The sequence below is a fragment of the Diospyros lotus genome, unplaced genomic scaffold (assembly GCF_014633365.1).
Source record: "Diospyros lotus cultivar Yz01 unplaced genomic scaffold, ASM1463336v1 superscaf2, whole genome shotgun sequence".
In the NCBI taxonomy this organism is placed as follows: Eukaryota; Viridiplantae; Streptophyta; class Magnoliopsida; order Ericales; family Ebenaceae; genus Diospyros; species Diospyros lotus.
Genome location: NW_026267105.1, coordinates 776,755 through 798,099, shown reverse-complemented (window position 1 = coordinate 798,099; position 21,345 = coordinate 776,755). Strand labels below are relative to the sequence as shown.

At 32.1% G+C, this 21,345-nt stretch overlaps 1 protein-coding gene across 1 annotated transcript in view; it reads right to left on the bottom strand.

Moving 5' to 3' along the window:
* Positions 1-17,933, bottom strand: part of LOC127793307 (uncharacterized) — a 63,293-nt gene extending 45,360 nt beyond the window's left edge. The window contains exons 1-3 of the mRNA XM_052324154.1: positions 17,877-17,933; positions 12,986-13,574; positions 11,240-11,328 (exon numbers count right to left, since the gene is read on the bottom strand). Of these exons, the coding sequence (XP_052180114.1) occupies positions 11,240-11,328; positions 12,986-13,574; positions 17,877-17,933 (735 nt within the window). The remainder of the gene's footprint in view (positions 1-11,239; positions 11,329-12,985; positions 13,575-17,876) is intronic.
* Positions 17,934-21,345: the final 3,412 nt, after the last annotated feature.

Genomic DNA, 21,345 nt, shown 5'->3' with positions numbered 1-21,345 from the left:
CTCAAAAATGGACCTTAAAATATTACCTGGATAATTGTTGTTTAAGTAAAAATGCAAACAATTTGATCAGTTTGCCCAGACAAACACCTGTTCACGTGCAATCAATCTTCCACCTATCAACTAAATATAATATTCTATATACAAGTTGAAACACATCATAGAATTTTTAAGGACCATATCAAAATTGCACAAATGCTGCAAGAAGCGATATTTTTAAGGCAACCACAAATTTGGCCAGGGTTTCCCAAGTAGGATTGAACTCACAATTGTTCAGTCCATTAGTGGCTGCTCCGGTCTTAACCAACTACCAGAATTCTTGTCAATTTTTAAGTAAAAAGAGAGGAAAAAAAAGATATTCAAAGGCACCATAAAACAAAATAAGATACAACAAAATTCCAGAAACAACCTTATAAACAGTTGCATTGCCTTATAGTAGCTACAATTATGAATCTTAAACGAGGAAGAAAAACTTGGCGAGATTTCACATATGTGGAAGGTATAGACAATATACGAACTTCACAAGTTAAAGATTTAAAGCTTCCTGGCATCATTGGAAAGAATGAAGCAAAATTTAATCTCCAGATATTAGGCAAAAAAAAGAAAAAAGAAAAAAAAAGTTCAAATTAAAAAGTCCAATATCATTCTAGAAGTCCAACCTCATCCATCCCTCTATCACCATTTCCTAGTGAGATTAAGCATTGTAATTGTTGTTTATCCCCATCTTATCATTCTGGATAGTTATTAGATTATTCAATCCTCATAGGTGCCCCGCTATAAAAATGAGTTTGACAAAGAGTAGGGATTTATAGAGTTTTGTGAGGGATTTATCGAGGAAGATGAGAAAAACAGGGGAAGAAGAAGAAGAAAGGATGAGAGTTTGTTTGTTTTGGCATTGAGACACAATAAAGTGATCAGGAAGAGAGAGGGGGGTACCGATTGTTAAAGCTCCTGATATCTCTTGCTTGGTGCCTCCATCATCACGCCATTGGTCGAGATATCTCTTACTCGTACTTCTTACGCTTATTGCTATCACAATGAGTCTAATAGAGTATAAGAATTTCTAGGGTTTCCAAGATGATGAATTTTCTTAGGGATTTACCGACAAGGAAGATGAAGAACAACAAATGCCGGTTCCAATATGCCAAGGAGGATCGTTTCTTCCATTCAACATTGATGTCGATGTAGCAATATATAGTGATCAAAGAGAGAGAGAGGAAATTATTTTCATAGTTTCTTGGCATTGATTTTCAAAACTGCTTTTTTCACAATGTACTATTTAAAATTGTATATTCAAGCTTGTTATATTATTAACATAGTTAATTTTTATTTTTTAAATAAATATATAAAAAGTTATTGTTTGTACATATAATAATATAGAAGAAATATACATATGTAATTATATCATAATTTTAATATTATATATTTATTTAATAAAATCAAAAGTAATCCAACCCTAATTCAACTCCAATCTAACTGCTAAGCTTGAATAAATATTTTTTAATTACAAAAGACATATTCATCTTCAAAATAAATCCATTTATCTTTATCTTTTAACAAAACATAAGATTTCCTTTCTAAGATATATTTGTTATCTTTATTTTTTAAAAGTTAATATTTTAGTTATAAAAAAAGATTTTTTTATATAAATTTTCATTTTCAAAGATAGTTACAAATATTGCAAAATATTTTAAAATTTTACTCAAATATATAGATATATTTTAATAATAAAAATCACAAATAATCCTATTTACAAATGATAAATTACAGTCAACGCCCTTGAGATTTGATAAAGAAATAGAGACATCCCTAAGATTTGAGAAATAATAAAAATTCTCCTCTAATTTTACAACTCTAATTACACTTTCTCCTTTATCATTATTTCACATATATTAAAAATTTTAACATGACAAAAGTACACTCCCATACATTTTATCTCCCTTTCTCTTAGTGTCCTCGTATGGCAAAATAGCTTGAAAATACTAGAAAAATCAAGACAAACAAAATAGCTTGAAAATATTGAAATAATCAATTAATTTTTTAATCCGATAGAAAACTGTCGGTTGGTTCTTCAAAACAGTCAGTTGTTCCTTGAAACAAGTCGGTTTGATTTTTATTATTCTTTATAATTGTCGAGTGATTATTCAAAACTGTCGACCGACTATTTTAAACCATTGACATTACAATATGGATACTCTCAGTTGTTTGTTGTCGACCGATTCTGTAAACTTAACAGTCAAAAGTTTTACTAACTTAACATTTGAAAAATAATAAAAATCCTCCCCTAATGTTAAACCTTAAATCTTGAGATAATTACTCAATTAACGTTATGTTGTCTCCTAGAGTAATGCTTTAATTAAAGATTATTCTATGTGTTACTCGATTAACACGTGTGAACACTTAGGATGCTATTCAAACATGTTTAAGTGTACTTTAAGTACACTTATGGATACTTAAGTCAGTCCACGAAATCCTAGAATAACAAATTAAGGTTAATTCTATATTCCCATCATCAAAACATCCTAATGGAGAAAAGTCATCGAAGAGCATTAAAGCTTTTTATTTAATTTCTCATTATCAAAATATCCTCAAAATCATACTCAACAGTAGATATATAAGAGAACAAGTAAATAAGCTAAGTGTATGGATGTGCGTCTAGCGTATGGACATTATGTGTACATCAGTATGCATGTGTCCGTATTAGCACATGAAGCCTATGTGTGAATATACCACTTATAATGGCATTCATACATTACCACGAACGGTGAGACATGATAACATGGTTGGTGGTGGAATCAAAGAATCCTATGGCACTGAACTTGATTTCCATACTGACAAAGTACACGAATACTCACCTTAGTGTTGGATGCCAATGTTGGATTGGCACACTTACCACACACCCAAGATGGGGGTTGAATTAGGTGTTTAAAAGTAAATTGAGTTTTTACAAACTTTTTGCTTAAAAATTGGTTTCAGTGCAATGAAACATCAAGCATGGGTCAAGATTTGTAAAGCTTGAAAAATTGAAAGCAAATAATGAAATAGACAAAGATTTATTGTGGTTCAGCAACCCACCTATGTCCACTCCCCCAACAACCCATTAGAGATTTTTCAAATTTACTAAAACCTCCTGCTTGAAATCAAGTAGGTTCTCTAGTAACTGACTAGGAAATTACAATCTCCTACTTGTAAACAAATAGGCTCTCTAGAAAAACCGTTAGGAAATACACAGAGATTACAATTGAGAAGAGTTAAACCTCTCAGTTACAATGTCTCTCTAAGAATTATAGAAAGGCTCTAATAAGATGTTAAAAATGATATGTATAGCCTTGTTTAAGAGAAAAATTCGAAGATTAAGCACTTGAATAAAGGATGAGAACACTTGAAACTCTTTGTTCCTTGATAACTTTCTTTAGTGCATCCTTGGGCAAGTATTTATAGGTTTCTCCCGTGCTTTGAATTGATTAGTTGTTTCAAGAGTCGTTGAGAACATTTAATGCTTTTCAAGTCAAATTTCCTACTCACTTTCTTTCGAATGACTATTCTAATCTGATTATTCAATAAAGTGGACCAATACCTGAAATATTTAAAGATCAATACTCTCCTCATCCATGTAATCAACATTCCACTATCAAACCTCAAGAAGAAGAAATTATTGTTAGGAAGGATAACCCAGTAATTTCTAAGGAATATTCTGCTTCCCTAAATCAAGTTGGCAATGAGAGTTGCAACGAAGAGCTCGATAACCTAAACCAAGAAGGATCCGTAATGGATTATCGGGTCAGGTTTGAGGAATTGAGGTCACGGATGCTCAATTCCCACCCGACCTTTAATGAATCGTGTTTTGTATTGAATTTCGTTAATGGTTTAAACGATGCGCTGAGGTCTCCTTTGAAAATGATATGTCCTGCCACAATAGAATAAGCGACGGAGAAAGAAGAAGCCGAAGGTTGCGGAAAGGCATTCTTTCGCTAGAACTTCTGTTGGGAGGAATGGTTTCCTAAGGATATTGTTCCTTTGCCTTTCATTCCAGCTAAGGAGTCCATGACTTGGGTTAAAGTAGGTATCAAACAATTCTTGGTGTTGGTTTTGGCAAAGAAGGAACAATTTAAGTGAACTGAACGAAGGAACTGCCATAAGGTTTAGAAGAAGATGGAAGAGGAGGTTGCAGCCCAACTGCTTAATGTTACAACTTACTGGCATAATTCCTATATGACGACCTTTGAGAGATACATTTTACATTTGCAGGGAAAAGAAAAGAGAAGGAAATAAATGTGAAGAGGAACAGACCTAAAAGAAGAAAGAAAGAAGAATAAATCATATAGCAAAGATAGGGATTCGATAAAGAGCAGGGCCAGAAGTTGCGAGTTCTTGGGACAAGAACTCTCTCACGAAATGGGGGAATTGTCACGACCCCACAGCCATATCATAAATAGTAGATTACATGTATTTGTTAAGTGTTGTACTCTATTGCTTTACTTGTTGTACCTTTTAATTAGACACCCTATAAATAGGCTAAAGTAGGAGAGAAGAAGGCATTGATGAATAATGATTAACTTTTGTTTCCCTCTCTATTTCGTCTAAGCTCCTCATTTTTTCTGATTTCTCCCTCCATTTTTGTCTAATTCTCCTCGTATTCTTCCAATTTCCAGTCCAAACCCTAAAAAAACCTAGGTCGTGATAGCAACTTATTTAGGGGACCAAAAGATTCATGTAATAACAGTTTTCCCACAAAGTTGCTTAATGTTGCTATGTCAAATAATAAAACTTAGGTATTTTTATGCATGCCATCAAAGACAACTTGACCCTCAATCACAAAACTAATTGCTAATCAAAGCCTGAAATGAGCATCAAAGCCAATGCAGTAAACAAAGAATGTTTGAGGACATAATAGTATCTAGTATTTTTTTAATACAACAACAATTACAAGCCTTGAGAATGTAATATTGGTATCTAGTATTCTTTTTTACAAATTTTATTTTTGTTTTCATTTCCGTGTTTGTGGCATGAAGTTGGAAAAAACTATCAATTTTTTATAATCATTTTGATTTTATACAAGAATAGTTTTCAAGAACCCCAAAAACGATTTAAAGCTCTTTCACAATGTAGTATTCACAGATAACTCACTGCGTTGATGCATCAAATGCTACACAATCAGGGAATGAAAGAGCATACGAGAACAACATTATGAATGTCTACTCAACTCAACTAAATATTTATACAAATACCTGAAAAACTCTATCAGATGTATATATGATCAAATGAGGAGAGTTACAAGTCAAGGAAACTTAAGAGAGGGGCACCGCAACCAAAAAAAAGTTAGATGTCTATCACATTGTAGGTTGCACTAATACAAGCCATATGATGAAATCTCTGAATCTTTCACTTAAAAGAAAGAAAGTAGCATTATGTCGAAAATTAAACAAAACCAAAAATAGAACCAAGTTGGGACTGCAGTAATCAGGAAAAAAATAGGTAATTGTGCTATTAGATACAATTATTTGTAGTGACCCAAGAGCATTTAATGGTGAATATCATGAACTAACTTCTCATAATGCTAGAACAAATTCTCGCTTCTGTAAATACCTGCAAGCACATGGCAGCCTCGAGAGTATTCCTCATGCAAGTCAAGTACAATCACAGAGCTGTGGCCTGAAAAATTCCCAAAATCAAGATTTCTTCCCATTAATGGCCAAACCTAACTAACACTAGCATGAAAGGATTGAATCGGCTTCGCATGTGAATATAAGAGAAAACATAACCCAAACAAATTATGCAGCTTCAAAACCTATACCATTCCAAAAATGAGAATTCCAATTAGGCAGAATTGAATGAACACATTGTGAGCCTGTAGAACCTATTTCTTATGCTTTTTACAATGAAAACGCAACGCAAGAAGAGAAAATCGATACACAATAAACAATTCCGAATTAGCGGATTGTACAAAGGAAAAGTAGATGTAAATTAGCATTACCATCAACGTTAAGCATGAACGCAGATAGTATTGTTTCGTTCTGATAAGAATCGAAACAATGCAAATGACCAGGATTTGTTCTCGAGCTCAAGTTAAGCAAAAGGTTAGCCAAAATTCCATTGAAGAAAACTAAGAAAAAGCAAAGGATCTGACCTGTTGGATTCGAACCAACGATATAAGGTTAGCTGTTGAGTTGACCCAACTACAATTAAATCAATTCCATTGAAGAAAACGAAGAAAAAGCAAAAGGATCCGACCTATCGAATTCGAACCAGCAACTTAAGGATTAGCTGTTGGTTTAACCCAACTACAGTTCTTTGCTCTACCAACTTACTTAGTAGTTCCCTTGTACGTGTAACATCAAAAAAATGCTATTTCCTGCAACCATTAGCCACTGTAAAAAATCTTTACACAGAAACTATTTCAATGCTATTAAGTTTGAATGCATGCAGAAGTGATAAGAAAAAAGATTCTCCACCAACAATGGGATTCACTATGTTAGCATAGATTATTAAACATGCAAGCAAGACTTGAACTAACTTGGTAGATGACATGATTGTACAAGTGCTTTCTCAACCGAATAACAACCCTTTCACAAGCAGAAGAAAACAACCATGCCTGAAGTGCTGTGGAAATTCAGCTACAAAGGGAAAAAAGATGGCCAACTTCTTGGGATGAGATAATAATCAAGTATACATGGCTTGAAATGAAAGAGCAATTGCTTAACAAAAATCCAATCTTTTAATAATCAAAAGTAAGAATAACCAACAACCAGATTTTTCTTCTTGAAATAAGTCTGTCAAGCAAACCAGCAAAAACTGAATTCTAACTCAAGCAGGGGGCAAAAACATCCAAGAATCTAATAGTTGTCACCTACACAATCCACATACAATATCAGCAAACATGATCATTACCAAGGCCAAGAAGTGGAAGATACATTCTAACTAAGCTGATATAGTTAACGAGAACTAATACAACATAAATAATATCAGAGTAGGAAATTAGAACAACTCTCCAGTGTGCTTGTTTCCAGATTCAAGTAAATCATCTCCTTCAACAGCGAATATTATGATATAATCTGGTTGGCACCAAACCATTACTTCTTTGTAATGAATTCACACATACAATTGTGAACCTTGTCAGTAGTCATAAACCCACTCAATTACCTCCAAAGTTAGATGACAGATCATTAAGTATTATTAAGTAGGTTAAAGTTACGATATGGTCAATTCACCTCATATCAACAATAAATGGAGAAAATACATATCATTCAAAAAGAAAAAGCGGGGGTAGGTGACCAGAAAACCAAAGATGAGAACAAAAGTTCAAAAATAGCTAAGAAAGTAGTTTGTGGAAAACACTCATGATAGTTGTAATAAAAACAACAACAAGAGAGAATAACATCTTTTTTTTTTTTTTTGAAGAAGGATAGATTATATATTATATTAATGCATAAAAGCAAGGCCACTAGAAGCAACGATACAACAACCCTTCCTAACGCGAACAACCTCAAGAAAACCTGAACTAAACAGAGAATGAGATACTAAAATCAAAGCCCTCACGATATAATTGATACCAAGATGCATCAAGAAATCATCACACCTAGACAAAGAAAAATACCCAGGAGAGGTTGATCCCAAACCAAAATTTGACCTGAAGCTCGATTGCACTAAATATTCAAAAACAGGAACATGACATTGGAGACCCATTGCTTCCAAGTTCAATCGCATTTGCCCATGGAAAGATAAAAAAACAAACTGCTTCTCCTCAACTCAAACCACTCATCCTTTAGGACAGCCTTCAAACTATCAAAGACAGCATGGAGAAGCCGAAGAAGACATGGGTTACTGTATTTCCAACCCCACCTTAAACTAACTTCAATAAATGAATACCCAAAAATGCGATCAGGAGTAGAAATCAAAAAAACAGAAGATCACCTGAGCAATAATGCTACTCTTAAATTCTGGAACCCAACTCACAAATTGCATCCCAAATGCAGCTCTTACGATCTCATCCCTCTCTGCTTGAATAATAAATTCCCGAGCAATAATTAAATTCAAAATAGATCCTCCAATTTAGGTTTTATTTGACCTGTCACACAAGTTTCAGAATTATTGAAGACTAGGCTGTTTTCCAAAGGGAAAAAAAAAGCAGAAATCTTTGGTTGGTTATGAGCTTCACTAGCAATCTGGTCCAGTTAGCAAGGAACCCATGCAAACTACACAAAGAAACATGAATTATATCAAGTCCTATATTGCATCATAAACTGCAAAGTTTATAACATGGCTCTTGTACCAAAATACAGAAATTTTTGAAAGAGCAATTAAGACAATAAGAAACATAGTCTTGAAACATGCTAGCCTATCTATCTTCCTAAAATTTCTCAATACAAGTAACCACTACTACTCATTCTTCACCATTTCAATACACTTAGATCATGCTTCAAGGTTGATCCATATAACAGACACACTGCAGTTGAAAATAGAGCACATGGAACTAATAGAGAACTAATCAAAATGACTTCCCTCCCTAACATTCGAAGATCAACCTACTTTTCTTTTCTCAACTTACATAGAATTAAGTGTGGCAATTAGAAAAAGGGATGTCAATTCAAAACTGCTCAGGAAATAAAAAAGTCAAGCAAAGATTAAAACATACAGCTTTAACAGTTTATTTGCAGCTATAGAATCCATCAAACCATGAAGGTTTCACTACTGGTAATCCACCACTAAAGGACCTAGATAAATTACCAACAATAAAAATTATAGAAGTTCACGAGATGCTAAATTATCAGTTTTCAATGTCTAAGACCATGTAATGTGCACCTCAGGTTCTTGATTTTACTCTCTAGAAGGTTACTACAAATGATATGAGTAACATGATGCCATGAAAAATAGTTCTCAAAGTGTCCTCCATGCTTTAGCATATAACCTCGCAGCTCCTGTTAAGATTCCAGATAAAAGAGAATTTTTAATTTTTTTGGCAACACCTCTATGCATTTAATGAAGATTGCCAAGTTCATCGAGACCTGCCTAGATGGCAGAGTAAATCCATCAACAAAAACAGAAACCACTTGAAAAATAGGCTTCCCACAAGTTGAACCAGAATTAGAAGAACTCGAAGCTTCAGCATTAAATTGTTCCTGTAATTTCTGATTTGTCACCTCCATGCAACTGAAACCAGATGTCAAAACACGTCAATATAAATTTAGAATCTCAGTATAACCAGGGGCCAAAAGAGAACACAGAACTGAAACACCAAAAAGAAACTACTACTAAGTAAAAAAGCCAACCAAAAGGTCTTTTCATATACAAAAAGGAAAAGTTTACGCTCTCTCCTATTCCGACATTGCTAAGTTCCAAAATTGAAGTTTCAAAACCAACAAACCATAAAAAACAGTGGAACACTTTTGAACTACTCGTAAATTTGAAACATAAATTATTTACTTCCTAATTCAATTATTTATTTATTTTCCTAAATTTTTTCCATTTATTCCGTCTGTACTTGGATATGTGACTAATATACTAATCAATCTCCATTGGAAAATTTTAACATACTTTTAGAATTACACACCCATCCAAGATATCATCCTACACAAAAACTAAATTTTACTGATCAGGGTTCTAATAAATTGAAGAACCAGTCAAACTGGAGCATAAATAAAAAGAGAGATTGGCTTCATCATAAATTCAATGTAGGAGCATGCATAAGACTAGACATTAAGAACATAGTTCACATTAAATCAGAGGTTGATTGTTGTGAAATCACTAGTACAAAGCTCACGGTGAGCCTAGGAAACCTGCTCCCATCTTTGTACATGAAGGTGCCTTGAAGAATTGCTTCAATTCTATATTAAGAACATTGGGGAAACTTGCACTTGACCAGGGCCATGCACATTCAATCGATACCAAGACATGTTGTGGGATCAAATTACGAGCCAATTCTAATACGAACTCTTAAGATGAAATTCTAATACTACACCTCCGTACCCAATAGAGAAGTCAAACTTAGAAAACTTACAAACTTTAGCAAGAAATTCATCCCACTTTTTCCACTACGTTAGCAACGGCGGCTGACCGAACCCTCCTCTCGACAATTCAGTTCTCCTCCCTCTCTCTCTCTCTCTCTCTCTCTCTCTCTCTCTCTCTTTAAAAACCCTAAAGAAAACAACTATAAAAAATCAAATGCGTTCCCCCATATTACCATTCTGCCACTCCCACTTAATTTTGATATTAGCTATGCTTTTTCCTCCTTAAATTTCAATAATAAGTAGTAAAAGCATTATAAAAGAGCTTGAAAAATCATTATTCACATGGAATCCTTGGATGCCTATGCTATGTTTGGATACGGTGGATCTTTTCTTTTCTGTTAAAAAAATGGAGGGTATATAATTTTTTTTTTTTTGGATACTATTATTTTGCTTATACTTAATTTATAAATATAATTAAGGTAAAGCATTAAATTACTCATTGCATTTTAAAAAATAATAAAATAAGCTATTGCATTTTTTGAGATCGGTCACATTTAGCTATTACAAAAAATGATGTTTGATAACAATACTAAGTTAGCCACTATATTTTAACTCATGAATCAAATTAATTTTTATATTTTAAAAATTTATAAATAAATTATTATATTTCCTAACGTCAAATAAATTTTTAAATTAGTATTTTACCTAATATCTAATCAGATTTGTTAGGCACCGATAATCGGAGTTAAAATGTCATATTCAAAATGATGTCTTTGGACAACATAAAAAAATTTAACTTTTTACCATACAAAAGAAAGATAAGAGTTAGAACTTATATCAAAATTACCTTCTGCTAAAGTGATTTTGGCTTCTTCTGGTAGGACTACTTTTTTACTTATTTTGCTTTTGTGCTTTGCCTATATTTTGTTTAGAAGCATAATTAATTTTATTTTATAATTTATTATTGCATAAGTTAGATTCCGATTCTTTGTAGTTGGATTATTTATAAGGAGACCCTTAGTGATTTAAAGTGTCATTAGAGATTTTTATATCTTACTTTTTTTTACTAGAACATCTCATCTAAAAACATGTTTAAATCTTTATTACATTTGAATCCTTATTAATTTGATTAATGTATCAAACAATGAAAGTAGATAAATAAAGTAGTCACAAATATTTTAAGGAATTGACAAAATCCTTAAGCTGCCAGTAAGAAGAAACCAGAAAAATATTGAACAGACAATGAAACTAGATAAATAAAGTAGTCACAAATAGTGTAAGGAATTGATAGTACATACCTTGTTTTTTTTCCTATTACTCATCAACAAATGTGGGAGAAACTGAAACAGGAACAACACACAGCAACCACTGGCATTGGACTTCAGAGCTGTTCCAATAGTTTCAAAGAAATAAGAGGTAAAATCTAAGAAAGAAAAAAGAAAGTTGACAATTCACAAAAAATAGAACCATGTATTACATAAAAAAGTTGTTGAAAACATCACGGGCCTATCAGCAGTAAGGATAAGGAGACTACAGCAGGCCTAACAAATGTTCTCAAAAATGGACCTTAAAATATTACCTGGATAATTGTTGTTTTAAGTAAAAATGCTAACAATTTGATCTGTTTGCCCAGACAAACACCTGTTCACGTGCAATCAATCTGCCACCTATCAACTAAGTACAATATTCTATATACAAGTTGAAACACATCATAGAATTGTTAAGGACCATATCAAAAGAGCACAAATGCTGCAAGAAGCGATATTTTTAAGGCAACCACAAATTTGGCCCAGGGTTTCCCAAGTAGGATTGAACTCACAATTGTTGAGCCCATTAGTGACTGCTCTGGTCTTAACCAACTACCTGGAATTCTTGTCAATTTTTAAGTAAAAAGAGAGGGGAAAAAAGATGTTCAAAAGCACCATAAAACAAAATAAGATACGACCTTATAAACAGTTGCATTACCTTATAGTAGCTACAAATATGAATCTTAAACGAGGAAGAAAAACTTGGCGAGATTTCACATATGTGGAAGGTATAGACAATATACGAACTTCACAAGTTAGAGATTTAAAGCTTCCTGACATCATTGGAAAGAATGAAGCAAAATTTAATCTCCAGATATTAGGCAAGAAAAAGAAAAAAAAAAGTTCAAATTAAAAAGTCCGATATCATTCTAGAAGTCCAACCCCATCCATCCCTCTATCACCATTTCCTAGTGGGATTAAGCATTGTAATTGCTGTTTATCCCCATCTTATCATTCTGGATAGTTATTAGATTATCCAATCCTCATAGGTGCCCCGCTGTAAAAATGAGTTTGACAAAGAGTAGGGATTTATAGGGTTTTGTGAGGGATTTGTCGACGAAGATGAGAAAAACAGGGGAAGAAGAAGAAGAAAGGATGAGAGTTTCTTTGTTTTGGGATTGAGACACAACAGAGTGATCAGGGGGATAGAGGGGGGTACCGATCGTTAAAGCTCCTGATATCTCTCGCTTGGTGCCTCCATCATCACGCCATTGGTCGATATATCTCTTACTCGTACTTCTTACGCTTACTGCTATTACAATGAGTCTAATAGAGTATAAGAATTTCTAGGGTTTCCAAGATGTGAGGGATTTACCGACGAGGAAGACGAAAAACAACAAATGCTGGTTCCAATATGCCAAGGAGGATCGTTTCTTCCATTCAACATTGATGTCGATGCAGCGATATACAAAGATCAGAGAGAGAGAGAGGAAAAGAAGAAGAAGCGGAGAAGTGTAGGGATTGAGTTTCCTTGTCGAGGAAGATGAGAAAAACAGGGGAAGAAGAAGAAGAAAGGATGAGAGTTTCTTCGTTTTGGGATTGAGACACGAAGAGAGTGATGAGGGGGAGAGAGGGGGGTACCGATCGTTAAAGCTCCTGATATCTCTTGCTTGGTGCCTCCATCATCACGCCATTGGTCGAGATATCTCTTACTCGTACTTCTTACGCTTACTGCTATTACAATGAGTCTAATAGAGTATAAGAATTTCTAGGGTTTCCAAGATGTGAGGGACTTACCGACGAGGAAGACGAAGAACAACAAATGCTGGTTCCAATATGCCAAGGAGGATCGTTTCTTCCATTCAACATTGATGTCGATGCAGCAATATACAAAGATCAGAGAGAGAGGAAAAGAAGAAGAAGAGGAGAAGTGTAGGGATTGAGTTTCCTTGTCCTGGAAGATGAGAAAAACAGGGGAAGAAGAAGAAGAAGAAGAAAGGATGAGAGTTTCTTCGTTTTGAGATTGAGACACAAGAGAGTGATCACGGGGAGAGAGGGGGGTACCGATTGTTAAAGCTCCTGATATCTCTTGTTTGGTGCCTCCATCATCACGCCATTGGTCGAGATATCTCTTACTCGTACTTCTTACGCTTACTGCTATTACAATGAGTCTAATGGAGTATAAAATTTCTAGGGTTTCCAAGATGATGAATTTTCTGAGGGATTTACCGACGAGGAAGATGAAGAACAACAAATGCTGGTTCCAATATGCCAAGGAGGATCGTTTCTTCCATTCAACATTGATGTCGATGCCGCAATATACAGTGATCAAAGAGAGAGAGAGACAGGAAAAGAAGAAGAAGAGAAGTGTAGGGATTGAGTTTCCCTACAGTTTTCCTTTCTCCTCTGAGAATTTGCCCGTTGCCCTACTTAGATCCTCAAATTTAAAAAAATATATTTTTTTTATTTTTTTTCTAATTTTTAAAATTACTTTTTTCACGATATATTATTTAAAATTGTATTGAAGATTATTAACATAGTTAATTTTTTTATTTTTTAAGTAAATATATAAAAATTTATTATTTGTATATATAATAATATAGAAGAAATACACATATGTAATTATAATTTTAATTTATTTGTATATATAATAATATAGAAGAAATACACATATGTAATTATAATTTTAATATTATATATTTATTTAATAAAATAAAAAATAATCCAATTAAATTCAAGTCTAATCTAATTACTAAGTATGTATCCGAGAGTCACTTATTAGATTACGCGTCGCTTTCATATAATATTTGTTATTATTATTAATTTTATTTAAATCTTAGATAGTGCATTCTGATCATGATTCTTTCCATCGATAATAAATCAATTTGAGAGTGATTGGATTGAATTTAGGTAAGAACCAACTAATAATAATTGAAATGAAATAGAAAAAAAGTTATAAATTAATTATATTTATTGTTAATTTTAAATAAAAATATTATTAATTATTTTTTATATATGAGCAAACTATTATAAAGTTTTTGGATAAAATTATTTTAAATTATTAAATTTTATGAAAATACTATAATTTGTTTCTCATATAAATAAATTTATTTTAAATTGTATGCATATCCACGAGAGATGTTTTTATATGAACATAGCATTACTCGTGGATAAATTGTTAATCTATTATTATTATTTTTTAATATAAATTATTATTAATTTTTTATTATTATTATAGTAAGCAATGCTTTGTAAGCTAGCCTCCCTCACATTCTTTAATCTTAATGACACGTCTTTTATGTGATTTAAGGTTAATTATTAAATAAATAATTATTTTGATTAGGCTTTTTTTAATTTTAATTTTACAATCATCTTTTATTTTTATCAAAATTTATTACAATTGCTTTAAATCAATAAGATAGCAAAATTTATTACGCGGCTTTTATGTTTTTATAGAACTATACTACATGTATAGCATTTTTGTACATTTTGGGCTATACAAGAGATATTATGACCAAAATACCCTACGCCTCTCCATGCGCCTCACGCGCCTCTATGCGCCTCATAAGGGATATTTTTGTCATTGATACACCTTTGTGTAGCCCAAAGGTGTACCAATAGCATTATTCGTTTTTATATTACCTTGTTGTTACAAAAGTAATCCAACCCTAATTCAACCCTAATAGAATAAATATTTTTTTAATTACAAAAGACATATCTTCATCTTCAAAATAAATCCATTTATCTTTATCTTTTAACAAAAAATAAGATTTATTTTCTAAGATATATTTATTATCTTTATTTTTTAAAAGACAATATTTTAGTAATAAAAAAATATTTTTTTTATATAAATTTTCATTTTCAAAGATAGTTACAAATATTGTAAAATATTTTAAAATTTAAGTCAAATATATAGATATATTTTAATAATTAAAATCACAAATAATCATATTTAGAAATGATAAATTATAGTCAACGCCTTTAAAATTTGATAAAGAAATAGAGACGTCCCTAAGATTTGAGAAATAATAAAAATTCTTCCATAATTTTACAACCCTAATTACTCTTTCACCTTTATCATTATTTCACATATTTAAAAATTTTAACATGACAAAAGTACACTCACATACATTTTCTCTCAATTTCTTTCTAGTGTCCTTGTATGTCAAAATAGGTTAAAAAATCAAGACAAACAAAATAGCTTGAAAATACTAGAAAAATCAATTAATGTTTTAATCCGATGGAAAACTGTCAGCTGGTTCTTCAAAACAATTAGTTGTTTCTTGAAACAACTCGGTTTGATTTTTATTATTCTTTATAATTATCGACTAAATATTCAAAACTGTCAATTAGCTATTTTAAACTATTGACATTACAATATGTATACTCTCAATTATTTACTATTTTAAACTATTGACATTAAAGTAAATTGAGTTTTTACAAACTTTTTGCCTGAAAATTCATTTTAGTGCAATGAAACATTTAAGTATGTATCAAGATTTGTAGAACTTGAAAAATTGAAAGCAAATAATGAAATAGACACAAAGATTGATTGTGGTTCAGCAACCCACCTATGTCCACTCCCCCAACAACCCATTCGAGATTTTTCAAATCTACTAAAATTTGCTGCTTGAAATTGAGTAGGTTCTCTACTAACTGACTAAGAAATTACAGTCTCTTACTTGTAAACAAGTAAGCCCTCTAGCAAAATCGCTAGGAAATACATAGAGATTTCAATTGAGAAGAGCTAAGAGTTAAACCTCTCGGCTATAATGTCTGTTGATGGTGATTTTTCGTAAGTGTACGAATCGCACAAATATAAAATAATGAGTAAATCGTTCCCACGAGAATCAGGTGATAATTACCAAAATTATATTAACCCAAATATTATTTAAATAATTGATTAAGGAGAATTAATTTAAGAAAATAAAATAATAACATAGAAAGTAAATTGGAGAATTTCAAGATTTGGAGAGCACTAGGGTATTTCGATTTTACCTAATTAATCAAATTTAATTTAAATGATTAACAATTCAAATTTAATTATTCATGCAATGATAATTAACCACACAAGTCAAATTTTTACTTCCGTTCCAATTATATAATCTTCTGGTGTTTATTATTTAGATAAAGTTATAGATTTTTCCTTCTGGTCTAAATCTATTTCAACATATCAATCAAATATTAGCCAAGTATTTAATAACATTAAGCACAATAATAAATACTTGCATGAATAAAGAAAATCAATCCATGAAAATCAAATTATCATATTTAAGTTATATTAAAACACTCTAGTTATAGAGTTTAGTTCATATTATAAATGATAGAATCCATAACAAAATAAATGAACATAGATAAAGAATTTAAAAGAAATAAAAGAAGAGAATAAAACTCTTTTCATGTGTAAGATTTTCTTATTTAAAAATGTTGTCACCAATTCTTGAAGAAATCTTCCATCAAGAATGCTCCAATTCTCCAATCTTTCAAGTTTTCTCACCTTTAACTCCTTCAATTTTTCAACCTTACTTCTCTATTTATAATCATTCATTTATTCTTTTCCTTAAATTTCTCCTTAAAACATGGGATACCACCCATATTTTCTTCCAATTCTCCAATTTTTCTATGTTTTCTTCCTCCATATTTTCCTCTCTATGTTTTCTCTTCCATATTTTTATGTTTTCCTCTTCTATGTTTTTCTCTCCATGTTTCATGCAACCCATGTCCACTCAAAAGTTTAGGTCCCATACTCAATACAAAATAATCTCTCAAAATATCAAAAATTATAATTTAGGAATTTTTGTAAGATATGTGCTTAATTTAATTAGACTTTTAGGCTAGGCTTCTTAGGTCCAATTAGACCTGATTCTTCTTGAAATAGGCAGCCAAAATAACCCTTAAAATGCCTCTTAATCCATCTACAAATTAGCCCAACTTAGAGAAAATGAAATGCAATATTCGTAGGTAATACTGAATTTTTGATATTTTTGACCTTCTGTCACTCCAATAACTATAACTTTCTGTAGAAAAATCGGATTTACACACCGTTTGAAGCTTAGAAAAGTAGACATATAGAGCTCTCACATATATATTTTTCATAATTTTTTGACATTCCAATTGGTACAGATTTTATTTTTAATCAGACCCATGAGTAGCGAAAATCCATAACTTTTGCTCTTCTTTCTCACTTTTCCTTCAAATCCTATCAACATGATAAATTACCTAAAATTAATATGGAAAACATATATAAGTATAAGAATTAAGCATAAAATCAAATAAGAATAGTATAGAAAATATTGGCATATCATACATCAAGTTTATCAAATGCAGGATCCAATTGATTATCTTTCTTGAATTCCTTTACATGGATAGGACATGAAAAATCATTTCGAACAATAATTCCTCATTCACTTGATAGCTTTGTAGATTGGACTTTGTCTAATGGACGACCTCTATCCGAATCAATATGTATATCTAACTTTCGATTCATTGTTGCATTCATTCTTTGTAAATTATGATCTCGTGTCTTACCTTTACTTCGTTTGTTAGTAACATTAGATGTTTGATTTAAAAAAAAAAAGAAGACATATATTAGATGAAAGATAAAAATTAATAATACTTCTTTATAGGTAAAAAAAAAAAAAGAACTATTGATTAGTAAAAACTTAAATCAAAGGCAAAAATTACTAACCTTCACTGCTAGCTTCAACGGATTGTTCTTACTGCAACTGTGTTGATGTCCCCACATATCTAGTAGGTTCAATATTTTCAAGTTGTGGATTGTTTGGTTGTGTAACCTCGGCTTGAACCTTACTTCTACAGGTTCGTCCTAGAGCCATTGAATTTCATGTACCTATCACAATAAATCAAGAATATATTAGTGCATGGATATATTGTAAAATAACTTACATGTGATTGCAAATGAAGTGTATTAGAATTAGAAATTATCTCGTAAAAAAAAATTCGTTGACAAAAAATATAAGTACAAAAGACTATTAAAAACCTTTAAATTATGCAGTCCTTTAAACATTTAATCATCATCAAAGGCTAATTTTCATATTCATCACTACAATATTCAGCTAATGTTTTGTCTTCTTCACTAAGTTCATTTTCAAAATAGTCTTCATCTCCTTTATCTTTCTCAATGTTGCATTGTACTTCATTTTCTTCCACTACGTCAGGAACAATATCATGTCTATGCAAGGTTGATATATCTTCAATCTCCATGGAAACTTCATTTCCATTTGATTCATTCTCTTTATATACTACATTATTGACATTTAACCATTCATCAACATTTGTTCTATCATCTTTATCATCTTGGATGTCAAATAGGTGCTGATGTTGAAACTTTTGCACCATCTGCCAATTTTTTTTCAAAGTGGTTTCATTGAGATAGAATACTTGTTTTGCTTGATTTGGCAACACGAAAGGGGCAATTTCATACCAAGTGCCACTAACATTAATACTTGTGATCTTTCCATCAACCTTTATACCCGTTTGTTTATCACCGAGATTAAACCATTTACACTTAAATAGAACATACTTCATTTCCTTAATGTAATCTAACTCAACAATTTCAGAAACTAAACCATAAAAGTCAATAAAGGTCATCCTTATGGTTTCCTTCAACAACGATGCCACTATTTTGACTTCTAAGGTGGCTATCTCTGTCTTTTGTATGAAATCTAACTCCGCTAACAATGCATCTCGTATCCTTTTTTCTAGAGATGTGAGGCCTACATGCTAAGGAATATAATGCTTCAATTGCTTTAGGGGATTTATGATTGTACAATTGTACTATTTGTAACATAAAAAATGGAAAAAAAGACAACCAATCAACCATGAACTTAAAAGAAAAAAAATTCTTCAGACATTCTTATAACATCGAGAATGTGAGTCACTTACTCGTCTTCTAAACCATAGAGGAAAAGTTTCCTTATGCCTTTGTTCCAAGTTTGTTACACCTTTTCTTTTAAGCTCCTCTTTGTGCTTCCTAAATAAGAAAAACATGATTATTGTTTACCACTAGTTGGAGACTGAAGGAAACTAAAACATATGGATATACACTTACTCAACATATGGGTCTACTTCCTCGCAATTGTTCAAAATGTACGAATGACCCATCTTATGCTCCTCATCAATTAATTCAACATATTTTCTTGCTCCAAGTGGTCTAATTTTTTGTAAAAATACTAACAATCCACCATTTTTCTCAATAACAAAGTTATGCTCTTCTCTATTAAATTGTGTTTCGATCCATGTAAATACATTGAACAAAATGTCAAACATTCACTTAACACATATGCTTCTTGGGTCAAACATTAATGCACGTAAGGATTACTATCTTGGGTTAAGGTTGAATGGACTTTAGAGGAACCACCCTTAGAGGATTTAGTGGCTTAGGGAGTTCTCCGAGAGAATGTGGGCCTAACAGTAAGCAGCAAAATCAAGTCATTAATTTCTACATTGTTTGTCTAGGAGGACTTTTAGTGAGTTATGAAGTAGAGTCGTACAGTAAGGGAACCTTTCAAGAGGAATTATCGTTTTCGATGAGTTCTCATAGGAAAGTTCTCTCAGGAGATACATGAGAGTCCTTTCTATAAGCTTTCTTAGGTGATGACTGAAGAGTTATGAGGGAAAGTCTTCCTGGATGAATCTACTTGGTGGGGTTATCGGTGGATTAGCCTGAAGAAGTCCACTAGAGGAATATAGAAGTGTCCTTTTGAGTGAGTTCTCTCTAGTGATTATTAAGGAACAATCTTGGGAGAGTCCACCTGGTTAGGTACGAGAAGATGCCTTGATGCAATTGTCCTATGCCCTTCCGGGAAAAGGTTCCTCCAGAGTTTATCCTTTAGCTCCTGGAGTTCATTATTTAGGTCAATCCATTTCTCTAAAGCATTATGCTACAACACTCGTTATTGATAGTAATCTAACTAATTGTTAGTGGGATGTGCACATTAGTTTTTTGAATTTAGGTGTAGCATTAAGGTAGAGTATAGACCATTATCTTATTAACTCGTAATGGAAGGGTTATTGGATAAATATTTTAATTACGGCTAGGTCTGCTCTTTACTACTTTAAATAATAAGTTTGGGTTAGGATTTTTTTTTCTTTACGTATTTTCTATGATTGTCCCATTGAACAGTTACTGTCTAATAAGTAATGGAAGAAAAATCTTGCCATTCAATATAAGTTTTGATTTGACATCAGTGTTCTTAACCGTGATTTAGTGCCATATCAAATCATACAAAATCCTATTCAATGTTAAATATAGGGATGTCGTCTTTTATTTATATTTGATGTTCTATTAATTCATACAATTGTATTATTTAAATATTCTATATGAATTTCTTCCAAACCAAAAAAAGACCAAAGAGTGAGATCATCACATTAGAACAAGAGTTGTATAAAATGTGGGAGTTAGAGGAGGAATGTATTGAATGCACTTAAAGGGTGTTTGGCTAAGCAATTTCATCGCTTATAAGTTGTCAGCGAAACTTAAACGTTGTATAGCTTATTTAGTTACCTGTTTTTCAAAAATTAAAGAAGTTAAACACTACTGAGATTAAACGCTATATTAATAGTGTTTTAGAAAAACTCCCAATAGTTTTTCTGAAAACTCTGTCATTAGCTTATAAAGTTGACTAAGTTTTTTACAATTTTTTTGTCCAAGAACTATAATATTTCCATCTCTCTCTGCCCTTAAACATTACAAACTCTTGCCACCTTTATCCCTTCTCCTTCTCGTCGCTGCCTCCATCTCCTCCATCACAACCACCGCCTTCAACCCCATTGTTGTCATCGTTGCCTTTATCTCCTCATTGGTCGCCTTCATCCCATCGCTGTCGCTTTTATCTTTTCCTTTGTCATCTCCAACTTCAATTGCGGCATCATTGCCTCTGACCCATCATCGTCGCCTTCATCTCCTTCTTCATCGCTACCTCCAATTTCCATTACGTGGAGGTTGAATCAATAAACCAAGTAGGATCAAGATGTGTTGAGCCGAAGAAAATAAAATCTATAAAAAACTACTTGGATGGTATAAAGATAAAAATTGGAAAAGTTATGAGGGAGGTGAAGAGGGAGCAAGCCATGATGTTACATATGTTGAATTTAATCTGGCAGTAATTGTCAATAAAATCAATTGTCATCGAGGA